This window comes from Aquila chrysaetos, chromosome 9 (genome assembly GCF_900496995.4).
Source record: "Aquila chrysaetos chrysaetos chromosome 9, bAquChr1.4, whole genome shotgun sequence".
NCBI lineage: Eukaryota > Metazoa > Chordata > Aves > Accipitriformes > Accipitridae > Aquila > Aquila chrysaetos.
Genome location: NC_044012.1, coordinates 30,243,607 through 30,255,364, shown reverse-complemented (window position 1 = coordinate 30,255,364; position 11,758 = coordinate 30,243,607). Strand labels below are relative to the sequence as shown.

The window sequence follows — 11,758 nt, the reverse complement described above, 5'->3', positions numbered from 1 at the left end:
CCTCCTCCCAACCGGCCTTTGTGATCTGCAATCACATATTGCAGCATTAAAGGCACTGCTAGAAATTACCCATAGGCAAGAAGCAAAACTGACTGGTTTTTATTGTCTAAACTGAATTAAATGCAAAAAGCAACTACAGATCTTAAGATAATTTAAAAAATATTTAGCTGTCATTATCTATGAGGTTACTTATATTGCAAACCTGAATCTTGTGACTTTTATGTCCAAATACACAAAACACACACACACCACGAGTCAGATCTGCAAAGTGCTGAGCCCTTGCATATCCATCTGAGTCCACAGAGCAGCATATATCTCAAATCTCTGAACATCAAGACAAAACCCGGTAAAGTTACTGACCATTCGTAAAAGTTCCATAAAACAGCCGAAAGCATTTTTACTGAAAAAACTATTTATTTGTTTAACATAAAATATCTAGTGTGGAATTAAACTATCCAGTGTTGCATCAGTAACATAGGAACAAAAGGAGTATTTTACAACAAGCTTGATATACACAAAGTTTTTAAACATTAAAATGTATCCAGCTTAGAAACTGTACATTCAAACACAGGAAAACATTCAATGTTCTTTCGGCAAGCATTTAGGAATAATAAATCATTCCATCAAAGCACACTTGGAGAATTATTTTTCCCACAACAGCTTTGCACATTAATATATTGGACAGTTAGCAAATCTCTGAATCCCACAATTCCATTTGCTCTCGATTTTAATTCAAAATTATCTCACTTTATTGTTTTAAATGAACTAGCTATATTAATTCTTTCATCAGTGAAAAATACTTGCCAGTGTGTAAAACAATCTTTGGAAGCTTATTATATACATCAATGATGTTGCCATATTAACAAAATATGACTTGTGATTATTTATAGGCTATTGTGTATCAACCCAAATGTTCTTCAGTTTTTCAGTGAACAATCTAAAATGTCTTTCCATTATTAATAATATGCAAGGACTTGCAAAACCTGAACTTCTCTTCTGTTTCTTCAGTGCCCAATAGGCTCCTACTGATTTCAGTGAGGTGGGATCAGCTGTGGCACGCTCCTACCTGTCTTCCTCTATTCAGCTGATCCAAAGCCCACAAATATCCATGGGAGACTCTCCCAGACTTCAGTGAGCTTTGGATCATGCTTTAGGCATCACTGTCTCTAAATCAAAGACCCAGACTATGAAGATGTCTCAGCAGGACCAATCTTGGCATTTGTGTCATTATGTACATTGTCAATGCAGAATTCATAAAAAGTGAAAAGCAAAAATGCCTTTGATTTTTTTTTTAATACTGTAACAGTCACAGGTTAAAACTGAACTACTCAACAGCATCAAAAGGTTTCACATTACCTATAAATCTTTACCTGGGAAATATTTTATGTGAAGTATACATATGTGCAAATCTATGAGATATATATACTTCACCTAAAACACTCTGAATGCACACTTTGAAGGCTGTTGCAATGCAGTCCTTTAAAACTGTTGAATATTGACTCAAAAAAATGAAGTGATATGTGAACATTAACACTGGAAAAGTAGAATTTTAACTAAAGGCGCCTGTAAGGTGGCATTCCTTCAGGCCACGGATGTCATGCATTTTATGTTCTTTCTCATCTCTAATGCAGACTGACACCCTGCTGAATTCTCCTAGAGACCATCCGGTTTTGGGGTGTACACCTAACTGTAAACACAGCTAATGGGAAGCCCACATGGCAAGAGACACGTAAGCATCTGGATGTGCCCCTGTCAGGTGTGGACTGGCATGCTCTCAAGTGCCTTCACCAGCAGGAGGAAGAAGATGATAGTCAGAACTTTCATTAAAGGGTGAACGGTCCATACTATGCAAAGGCAAAGCAGGTTTTCTAGCTCACTGGTCACACGCATGGTCTAGTATCTGATCTAAAACCATCCAGGAACTGTGTCCTCACTGCCAGTGTCCTGTCCATCTCTCGCACATCAGAGGGACAGTCCAAGGGAAACAAGTCCGTCTCTCTCTCTACTTTGAGGCAGGTCTGAGCTACCCCAGTTGCATAGTGCATTAGGGAGAATTATCCAACTACAGCCTGACAGAAGGAGGTAAAAACAAATTATTTGCACCAGTTGTCAGTGCCGTGAGAGCCCTGTCTGTTTATTGGGGATTGATCAACTGGAACTTGAGCTTGCTGGAGATTGAGCAGCCAGAATACAGAGACAGCAGAGACAGAGATAACCGAACCAGCACACAGCAACAGCCACTGGAAGAGACAGTGTGTTTCTATGTCATCAGCCACACCTAAAGTGGGATCCCCTGTGAGCTGAATTGCATTTTCATATTACTGTGAAAAGGAAAGTTTCCTGTTTAGACCAACCACTTCTGGAGTCTTTCATTGCAGTCACCATCATTGAGTGGTAAATGAATGGACAGAGACATTTTGGCACCATGTCAAACTTTAACTTTTCTCAGCAGAAAATACCCACACACAGAATATCAGTAACCTCTTTGGCCTTTTTTTATTAGTCTGCATTTCCTCAGTTTCTTTAAGGAATTATCCACTTCTAATTTTCCTTCAATGCTATAAACAAACAGCCTAACATGTCTTGGAGCATTATACTGCACTACAGTACTGTAAAACCCTAAGTGAAAGCTGAACCCCAACTGTGTTCACTTGTATTGCACCCAAACATGGACTCAGTGACCTAGTCCTGCCCCACAGAAAAGGGGCCTGGTTCCCAGAATACTTAAAATATTCTATTGTGCAAAAATTTGTTGCACGCTTACCTATGTTTACGTGAGACCACTGACCACACATACTATAAAAATGTATTGCTTCCCACAGCCTAGTGATTAGCATTTAGTCTATCTCACTTACATTTGGTTGTGTGTGTTCCATAGTCTGGAATCCTGAAAATAAACTGAGACATGGATGAGACACATCTCAGCTTCCTTATGCATTTCCTCGCTGCACATCCACAGACTCTGAAATCTGACTTTCTGCATAGTGACAGATTTCTGACAAACAAGACAAACTTATCCTCACCTGAACTCTGTTACATTCTCTGACAAGAGCAGGATCATCAGCCTCGAGGAGCGACATCTGAAGGAGTGAAGTTCCTCATCTAAGGATGATTGCAGTTCGGCTCTTCCCATGATTTTTGTTCGTTTACAACATGATGCCAGCTACATTCCTTTGTCACCAGCTTGATGTTAGAGTCAATGTACAATCAGCAGCTATCGAGAAGTTCTGCCCAGCTGTCAGGAGGCCAGCTTCTGTTGGGAGACACTTGAAAGCAGCTCCATCCAAATTGCTACACACAGCTGTTCAGACTGAGGCATTTTTATCAAAGGTTTTGGCTACACCACCACAAGAACATACTTAGGCAAATTGAGCAGAAACATACCTGGACCCATGCAGAAAACCACAGCGTGCATCTCCACACACAAAGAGACACCAGTACAGCTGAAGCAGTCTTCACCAAGCAACAGACAGAGCGCTCAATGTTTCTGGCAATGTTAGAGAAGTCAAATTCTGCTCCAAACCATGAGGATTTATGTTTCTTATATAAGACTCCATCTCTGCAACAAATACCACTCCTCACTGACTCAAACTACCTGCCTTGGATGGGAGAAACGTTCAGAAAACTGTTTCCAAGCAATCAGTCAGTGCCTATTAATTCTCAAGGAACAGAACCCATAAGCAAGGGAACTAGAAAGCATTGGTTGGTTTGCCGTTATCACATTTTGTTGTTGTTGTTGTTGATGGCTAAAAAGTGCAAGGCAGGCATCTAATTCATAAAACCTATTCTGTAGTGTATGGAATCCACCATGTGCTATGCCAGGTACACAATAAATATTAATCTTTTGGTTTTAGGCATCAAGAGTACATTATTTTAATTACAGCTTATACTGAGTTGCATTCAGTTAGCTATTTGCTTGACACGGGACATTTTAAGCTGAATAGCTGACCATGCAAGCACAACAGACTTAAGAAAAACCCCTCCTGCTAAACTTCAAATGATATCTGGATCAAACGCCTCTCAATACAGAAGTAAAAATTTTATGTGTGTGAGCAAAGAGCGGCAGAGACACAATTTGCTTAGGTTCAACCCAAAAGTTCCTGCAGTTTGACACGTGACATTGGCAGTGACAGTATGGTCAGCTTTCTATGCTTCAGGGTTGGATTTTTTGTGAAAGAGGTCTTGCTCATATCATTCATTCCTTCAGCAGGTTTTCATGTCCTATCATTCCTGTGATCCAGAGTTTGACCTGGTGACCCCTGGGGAATGAGATCCTCTGCCAACCATCTCCTGTCCCCATTCTCTGTGGCTGGACTCCTGTAAGCCACGACCTTTCGTTTCAATGGGCAAGAAGCAGGAAGCCACAGCAGCCAGCATGCAACATCCACTGTAAACCACCAGTGTTAAATAGACGGAAGATTCCAACATAACCTGCAGAAAAAAGGCAGAAAATACAAAATAGTACCGCTGAGACTTATCACAGAAAGAAATACAAATACTAATGTAGTAGTAGAAATTTTAATTACAGTATTGGAAAAAATGTTTAACATGCACTGCTGCATGCTTTCTTTCCTCAGTGATGACACATAGCTATTAGACACTGACAAAACAGTCTGGATTACAAGTGCCACAAGGTGATGCTGCCCTTATGTATTAGACAGGACATAAGCAAATCACAAGTTTTCTACCTAGCCCTCTGCAGAGCCACTGCTTCTGACACTGTCTTCTGAGTCCTGTCCCTGCGGAGCCTGGCTCCCCCAAACTCCCTGTCTAGCTCTTTCCACATACCCTGGAGGTTTGTAGCCCCCAGCACCTCAGCCTGGGATCTCAAGAGAAAGGCGGCATTGCACCATGCACAGAAAGTCCCTGCCTCTCATAAATCCCATCTCCAGGCGGTGGCTTCCAAGGTGTCCTTCCATCCATCCAGCAGCCTGCTTCTTGGTTATCTATCCCCCAATATATGGAGCTCTGGAGCAAGAGGTAAATTCAGAGATGAGCCAGAACTCTGCTCAAGGAACAGGCAACAACAACCCTCCTTCAACACATCATGCACAGATTGCCCTTGGTTTGGCCCTCACAGCAGAAAAGCAGGTTCTCCACCACCTTCCTGTGCCTTCAGCCTCAGGAGAAGGGATTTTACCTGTGCAATGAACGGGGTTATGAGGGCTCCCACTCTGGCCATTCCACTGCATGTTCCCAGGCCCAAAGCACGCGTGGCTGTCGGATAAACCTGTGAACAAAGCATCAGCCCGTTAACAGTAGTGGGAAGCTCTCTTCCCTCCAGTCTCCTAAATCAATGGAAATTAGTAAGTGGTACTACAGCAAGTTCTGTTAGACAATGACAATGAGATCATCAACTCATATCTGGGGTAAGGTCCATTGTGAAGAGGTCATAAAAATGACTTTCCCGCCATGTTCTCACTCCCCTTAAATATTCTCATTACAAAAACAACCTCCTTACCTCAGGAGTGTAAACATAAGCAGCCTGAAATCCTCCTGAAATAAAAGCTCTTGCAATGAAGAGCAGCACAGTAAGAACATTTCTGTGAGAATAAAAAGGAGAGCAGTGTTTGGGATTGTTCTGTACAATCTGTTTGTTTAACTTGGAGGCAAGTGCAATAAAAATGCTAAATTTGTTAGAACAATTTCTTTTGTTTTTTAATGAACCCTTTGTATTTTTTCTGGACCTTTAATATAACAATGATGCCAAACAATCTGCATTCCCACAATCACATCAGTCTTCTAAGTGTATTCGTTCTAACTGACAGCTGTGGCCTGTTGAAATAAGCAGTGAATGCCTAAGCTTATCTAAATAAGAAAAATATATTCCACGTTATGAATGGTGCTAACAAAAAAATGGCACACATGAGAAGGAAATGAGAGTGCAGCTTTCCTGTTTAAAAGACATGAACCTATGTAAAAGCTGGATATTTGCAGCTTTGTAAGGTTTCTTCTTACAAGGTTTCTGTACTGTAAGGTTTTGTACAGTGCTTGAAAAGGTTTAAATTCAGAGTTCTCCTCTGGCTGTTAGGTCATTTCCTTGTTTGTCAGCCCCAAGGTACAGACATTGTCGCATGCATGTGGCATGAAGTCCAGATGCAGTCAGAGGCAGACTCTCAGAGCTCAGCTGGAAATTTGGTACCGTTAAGATTCAAGGGTAGAGCTGCCAACTGAGTTGTTCTTTGGAAACTCTGCATGAAGGACAGATACTGAACAATACAAAAATGTGAAGCCAAGTTCTTTTGAAAATTGGGCCCCATGTATCTGCAATGCCAGCATCAAGCTGCACCAGCCACTCTGTATACAACTTCACGGTTGTGCCAGTCTGTGTCTATTGCTTCTCACGTAACTGTGCCATAGCACTGAGACCACCAAGAGCCCATGACAAGTGAAGCAGTCAGAGCACCTGAACGGGAGGCAGAGACTGGCCTTGGTTGTGAAGCACTGCCCTGGTACAGTCAGCCTGGGGAAACATAGGTATTGAATGGCAGAGAGCAGTACATGAATCAGCTACCGAGGCTCATGACATCAGATCTGATTTAAAAAATTGTCCAGTGGTTACCTCCTACTCAGACATAAGCTCTTATTTTCCCCTTTGGATTGCTCTGTCTGCAAAATTATAGTGAAGAATTTCTCCTCTCCTGCTTCTTTTAGTTTCCTTCCAAAATCTGGTGAGAAAACCTAACACCGTCCTTAATTCTTTCTCCAGTTGAGCATGACCATCTCATGGCTTTTCAAACCACCACTTACAGTTCTCCTGCCATAATCAAGAGAGAACATGGATGAATCAGATATACCAGTTGTTCACCATGTTTTACTTACCTTCCAACGCAGAGAAACAGCAAAAGACTGCAAAACGAGAAGACCAGAAAGGACAGGGCCATGGTTTTCTTGCGGCCTATCCGATCAATAATCCATAGTGTTACTAACACACCTGCAGAAGGAGACAAGTTGACTGTTGGGAATTGAGCAAAGGTGCAGGCTGCAGCAGCTAGCTTTTAAAATAGGCTGGGTTATTTAGATATGAAATTTTGTTCTCTCTTTCTTTAAAATACTTTGCTGGCAGAGACATCAGCTAGGGGTGTAGAATGGATTGCCCCAGCCATTGGTGCCACATGAAAACAGAAGCTCTGTGTCCCAGCTGGTGAGTCTTGCTCCATGTTCACTACCCCACTGGTCCACACATCCACATGCCCACACACTCAGGGGCTACATGCTGACGTAGGAGTGAGCAATCAACTCTGACATCTGTTAACCACTGATTATTGCAGTGGTTACCAATGTGAATACTAAAAATGCCTGCCTTATGTCTCATTGGAATATCTTTCGCTCAACTTCTGACTATTGTTCCCTGCTAATCTTCCTATTGCTAGATTTAAGGGCTCTTTAGAACTTAGTATTTTCTTTCCATTGCATTATTTATATGCTGCCATCAAATTATTTTTCACCTGCTCTTTGACAAAGGAAATAGATCAAGCTCTGTAAGTCTCACAATGTTAAACATTCTCTCTTATGCAAATTTTCCAGATCCTTTCAAAAGCTGAGGTATACCAAGTGTGGACATTATTCAAGCATCAGAGTTGCCAGTGTCATATTCAGAGTTATCCCTGTCAATATTTCTTACTCCTACCTTAGTATGTGTCAGGATCAAATCAGTTCTACCAGCTATAGCATCAGTCCAAGAGTACATACTCTCTCTTCTGTCCACTGTCCACTGACATCCTTCCCAGAATGACTGTTACGCAGGACAGTCCTCCTATTAGGTAGCGACTATGCATATTTATCAGTCACAGAGTTATAACTTTTCACCAATTAAATGGCTTCTCTTTGAGCATTTGTCCCTGCAACTATAATCTAGAACAGTGAAAATAACCTGACCACTGCCTCACAGTATTAATTCAAACTATTAATACTGAGAGATCATCTTCTACACCTGAAGAAACAATGGCTATTACACACTAAATATCTTGCTTGTCCTAAGTCAGACTGTTCATTGAAATTCACTGAAATTGTCTGAAAATCCTGACTGAGGCTGGACACAGAGCTTTAGGGAGCAAGTTCTCCATTGATTCACTATACCCACCATCCTTTTAAAATAGTTCTGGAAAGTCATTTATGGATAAAAGTTCAAGTGATTCTGCCCCTTTGATTTAATTGTTACTCTTCCTCTGAATGCCTAATATGTTGCTTGGGCCATTATAGCTTCACAAAGCAATTACTAGTGATTTTATCTGTAGTGATCACACGGGCAGTGAAGAGAGCTACAGCTACTGTGTGTACTGCATATATCAAGTATTCCAAGCAAGGAGGTCCAGAGCTGCAGGAAATACATTGGCATTAGGCCAGACGGAAAAGCCCATTTCATTGCTTATACCAGAGCCCATTCCAATCACACTGAGCCATTGGCCCTGAAGAACTGTTGCTTCTTATTGCCACTTACCAGGGAATTCTGACAGGGTTGTCCAGAGCAGGTCAGTGTAGTCTTCCTCTGTCAGATACTCACAGGTCAGGCTGCACTTTGCTTTAACTTCTTTTCTTCTACTGGATACTGTGGGAGGAAAAAGAAAAAACCCAAGTATTTAATATATTTTAAGTAATCTCTTCTCTGCTTACCTTCCTTTACTCCTGCAATGTCTTTATCACTCTTACTGCTGAAACTGATAGAAGGGATGTACTGAAAAGACCCTGCCACACAGCAGGTATGTTCTACCTGGAAGATACAGCTGAAACTGAACAGTTTATAATCTTATTTGTGGCAGGATGTCTTACTTCGGCAACCATCACTATCAGAATGAAAACTTACACTTCCCTATCAGGTGTACAGGCTTAGTTATTTTTCAGTCCAGGGCTCATGACAGTGAACAGGATTAACATCAATAATTCAGTTTCTCCCTACATAAATTGGGATACTAACACTTCATCTATACTTTGAGAAGACTGAATAATACCATGCCTTTGTAAAAACACGTATTTTTAAAGGATGCATGCTCCTTTGTGGAGGCTAACCAGAGTTCGACCTCTCAAATAGCTAATACACTGTTGTACAAGCTCGGGATCTATGTCTTCTCCCAATACTACCCATCCTCTTTCTATAATTTTCCAACTATCAGTTTCCACTAATTACAAGTGTTCTGAATACATTCATGCCTCCCCTGGGGAATCAAACTTTTCAAGTGAGGTCAAAGCACTTTTTTTTTTTTTTTTTAAACACAAAAATCTGCAACAAAAAGGGTGATCGTTTCCCAACATTATCTTTTTTCTCAGCAGGTCTTCACATCTTGAGAACCTGGTAGCTCCACAGAAGCAGCAGTTATTTCTATCTAACTAATTAGGCCTGTCAAATCTGGAAACTGCATTTATTCAATCACTTTTTTCTCAAGAAGAACAGATATTTTTTCTAACAGGTCTCCCTTGAAGGTTGTCTTGCTGTTTTACATTTTGGGCTCAGAGACACTGCAGGACCTCTCTGCATTGTGCAGGAGATGAGGAACAGTCTATTAGAAATGTTTAAAATAAGTAACCCTTTAAGTGGATGCCTTAAAATTCAGGCTGGCAGCCACAGTCCTTTCCAAACTAAAAGCAGAAGGTGATCTAATAAAAGATATTCCACCACTTAACAGGGTATATTTAAAAAAGAAAAAATGGATTAGTACTCACTGCTGCAGACGTCTCCTGCTTGGAAGAACTCTGTAGTTAATAAAACTAACCCATAATATGAAAAAGCATTGGAAAACCTGCAAGGAAGAAAATGAGAGAGGAAGTCTCAGCTGGTCAAACCTATAGTAAACAACATGAATCAAAATTGAACCCACTGTGTGAGGACTTCCACTAAGTGCTACCTCAAAGCTATTTCCTATCAGCATTTAGAAAATGAAAGGGCAATTAGATTGAGAATGCTAGTGATTGGGTAGTTTAATAAATTACAAATCAATACAGGCTGGGGTATTTTTTGAGCAGGAAGTTGCTGTATTTTAGTGATACTGTAAAACACCTCCATTAAAAACCGTTTAGAATTGTGCTGGCACCGAGCCATTTATATTTCCTCTTACCATATAAACCAGAGTAACAATGTGGTCCATCTAAAATGAGGCGTAAAAAGGTCTCTCATTTTTCCTCGGTCTTCCTGTTGAAAACAAGCAGAAGTCAGATGATCAGGGCACTCACAGGTCCTGGACTGGAAGATGCAGAGCGACAAGGGGTAATACAAGACACAATACTATGTACTCAGGTTATCTCATGATGAGCGTTTGCTTTCAGTTGAGGGCTCTTCAGGTTGTAGGAGCCACACTGGAGCTGGGTTCCAAGTAAAGAATTCCTCTGCCAAGGGGAATTCTCCAGGAGCATAATGTTACCAAAACAAGTTCATGCACAGGGCACACTACTCCTCCACAAGGAAGGTGAGGATCTGTCAGAACAAGGTGGAGCTGGAAAAAGGTAGAGCATAACTTTGCTGATCCACAGCTGGCCCACAGCCAGCTCCCATAAATTAGAGCAGCCCCTCAGGGCTACTGATCTAGGGTGAGGTACTGAGGAACTACAAGCAGCTCTCCTGCAAGCAGACTCCTTTTAAGCTGCCTGGTTCTTAGAGAGTGAGTGGAGGGCTCAGCCCATACTCTTGTGGTTAGGGAAAAGTACTTTCCCGCCCCACCCTGAAAACAAAACCATCCAAAACTTGGAGAGTGTTCCTGCACAGCCCATCAAAATTACCCTGACTGAACCAAGCATTTGTGAAATGCACAGGAGCTCAAATCCTCACTGATCCAGACCTTAGAAAATCAAACCTCCATCTTGATTAGTAAGACGCTGTCATTACCAACAGGCTCCTGCCTAGCTTTACAATTTTGCTCTTGTTCAAATCTGCAGGTCTCCCTCTGCTGTCCTTCCTTGCTGGCTAACTTTGTAACTTTCTTTTCTTATAAAAATCTGCTCTTTGTTCTGTAAATGCAGAGCTGCTTTATATGTTGACAGGAGTGCTGAAAAGTTGGCCATATAAAGCTGAAATGAAAAACAATCCAATGCAATTCATACAGTAATATGCAGCTCAGACTGAATTACTCCATGCATTAGGACTGAATAGGAGCTTGCAGCTTTCCCACTCCAGAAAATCAGGATTAGATTAAAAATGAGGTACAGCTAAAGAGTCAAATTCCATCTTGTCTCATGAGTTTAGATCTGGGAATTCTGATCTGAGTTCTTCGGTAGCCTCAAGGTTCGATTTTCTTTAATAATAGGGTCTCAGAGTGAGGTTAAATAACATTAATGCCCACTTTAAAGGTCCTTTTCACTTTCAGGATTTCCATGTAAATAAAAATGAGAAACTAACTCCTCCTCACTGTGAAAGAGGCATATATGACCATCTCTCACATTTTTTTATTACTGGTTGAGATATTAAAATTAAACTTAACATTGATTATTTGCTTATAAAATTAAATATGAATGTAGCACAGTTTCATTGTATCCCACAGCATTAATGTGCCTGTTACCTGTACATACCTGTCTGGAAATAATTAATTTTCCCAAAGGCATTGGAGCTCCATTTTCTGTTGCTATCCGCTTTAAAGTGGCAATTGCTTTTTCTTGATTTCCAGATAATACATCATACCTGGCACTTTCTGGCAGCCACTAAGAGAGCAAAGCAGATCACACACACGGTGATGTCAGAAACACAGCAATAAACAAACTGGGGATTTTCTTTGTGGGCTTACAGTGGGAAATCTCAGTGACTCCAGCAGACTACTCACACAAAAAAGGATTACAG

The 11,758-nt window shown here is 41.0% G+C and overlaps 1 protein-coding gene across 5 annotated transcripts in view; it reads right to left on the bottom strand.

Annotated features, from left to right (window-relative positions):
- Nucleotides 1–394: 394 nt before the first annotated feature.
- Nucleotides 395–11,758, bottom strand: part of LOC115345628 (SV2 related protein) — a 30,304-nt gene continuing 18,940 nt past the window's right edge. For all 5 annotated transcript variants that reach the window (XM_030024741.2, XM_030024742.1, XM_030024743.2 and 2 more), the window contains 8 exons: nucleotides 11,494–11,622; nucleotides 10,050–10,123; nucleotides 9,658–9,734; nucleotides 8,441–8,548; nucleotides 6,823–6,934; nucleotides 5,462–5,543; nucleotides 5,141–5,230; nucleotides 395–4,431 (listed from right to left, as the gene is read on the bottom strand). In XM_030024741.2, coding sequence (XP_029880601.1) covers nucleotides 4,225–4,431; nucleotides 5,141–5,230; nucleotides 5,462–5,543; nucleotides 6,823–6,934; nucleotides 8,441–8,548; nucleotides 9,658–9,734; nucleotides 10,050–10,123; nucleotides 11,494–11,622 — 879 coding nt within the window. In that variant the 3' untranslated portion in view covers nucleotides 395–4,224. The remainder of the gene's footprint in view (nucleotides 4,432–5,140; nucleotides 5,231–5,461; nucleotides 5,544–6,822; nucleotides 6,935–8,440; nucleotides 8,549–9,657; nucleotides 9,735–10,049; nucleotides 10,124–11,493; nucleotides 11,623–11,758) is intronic.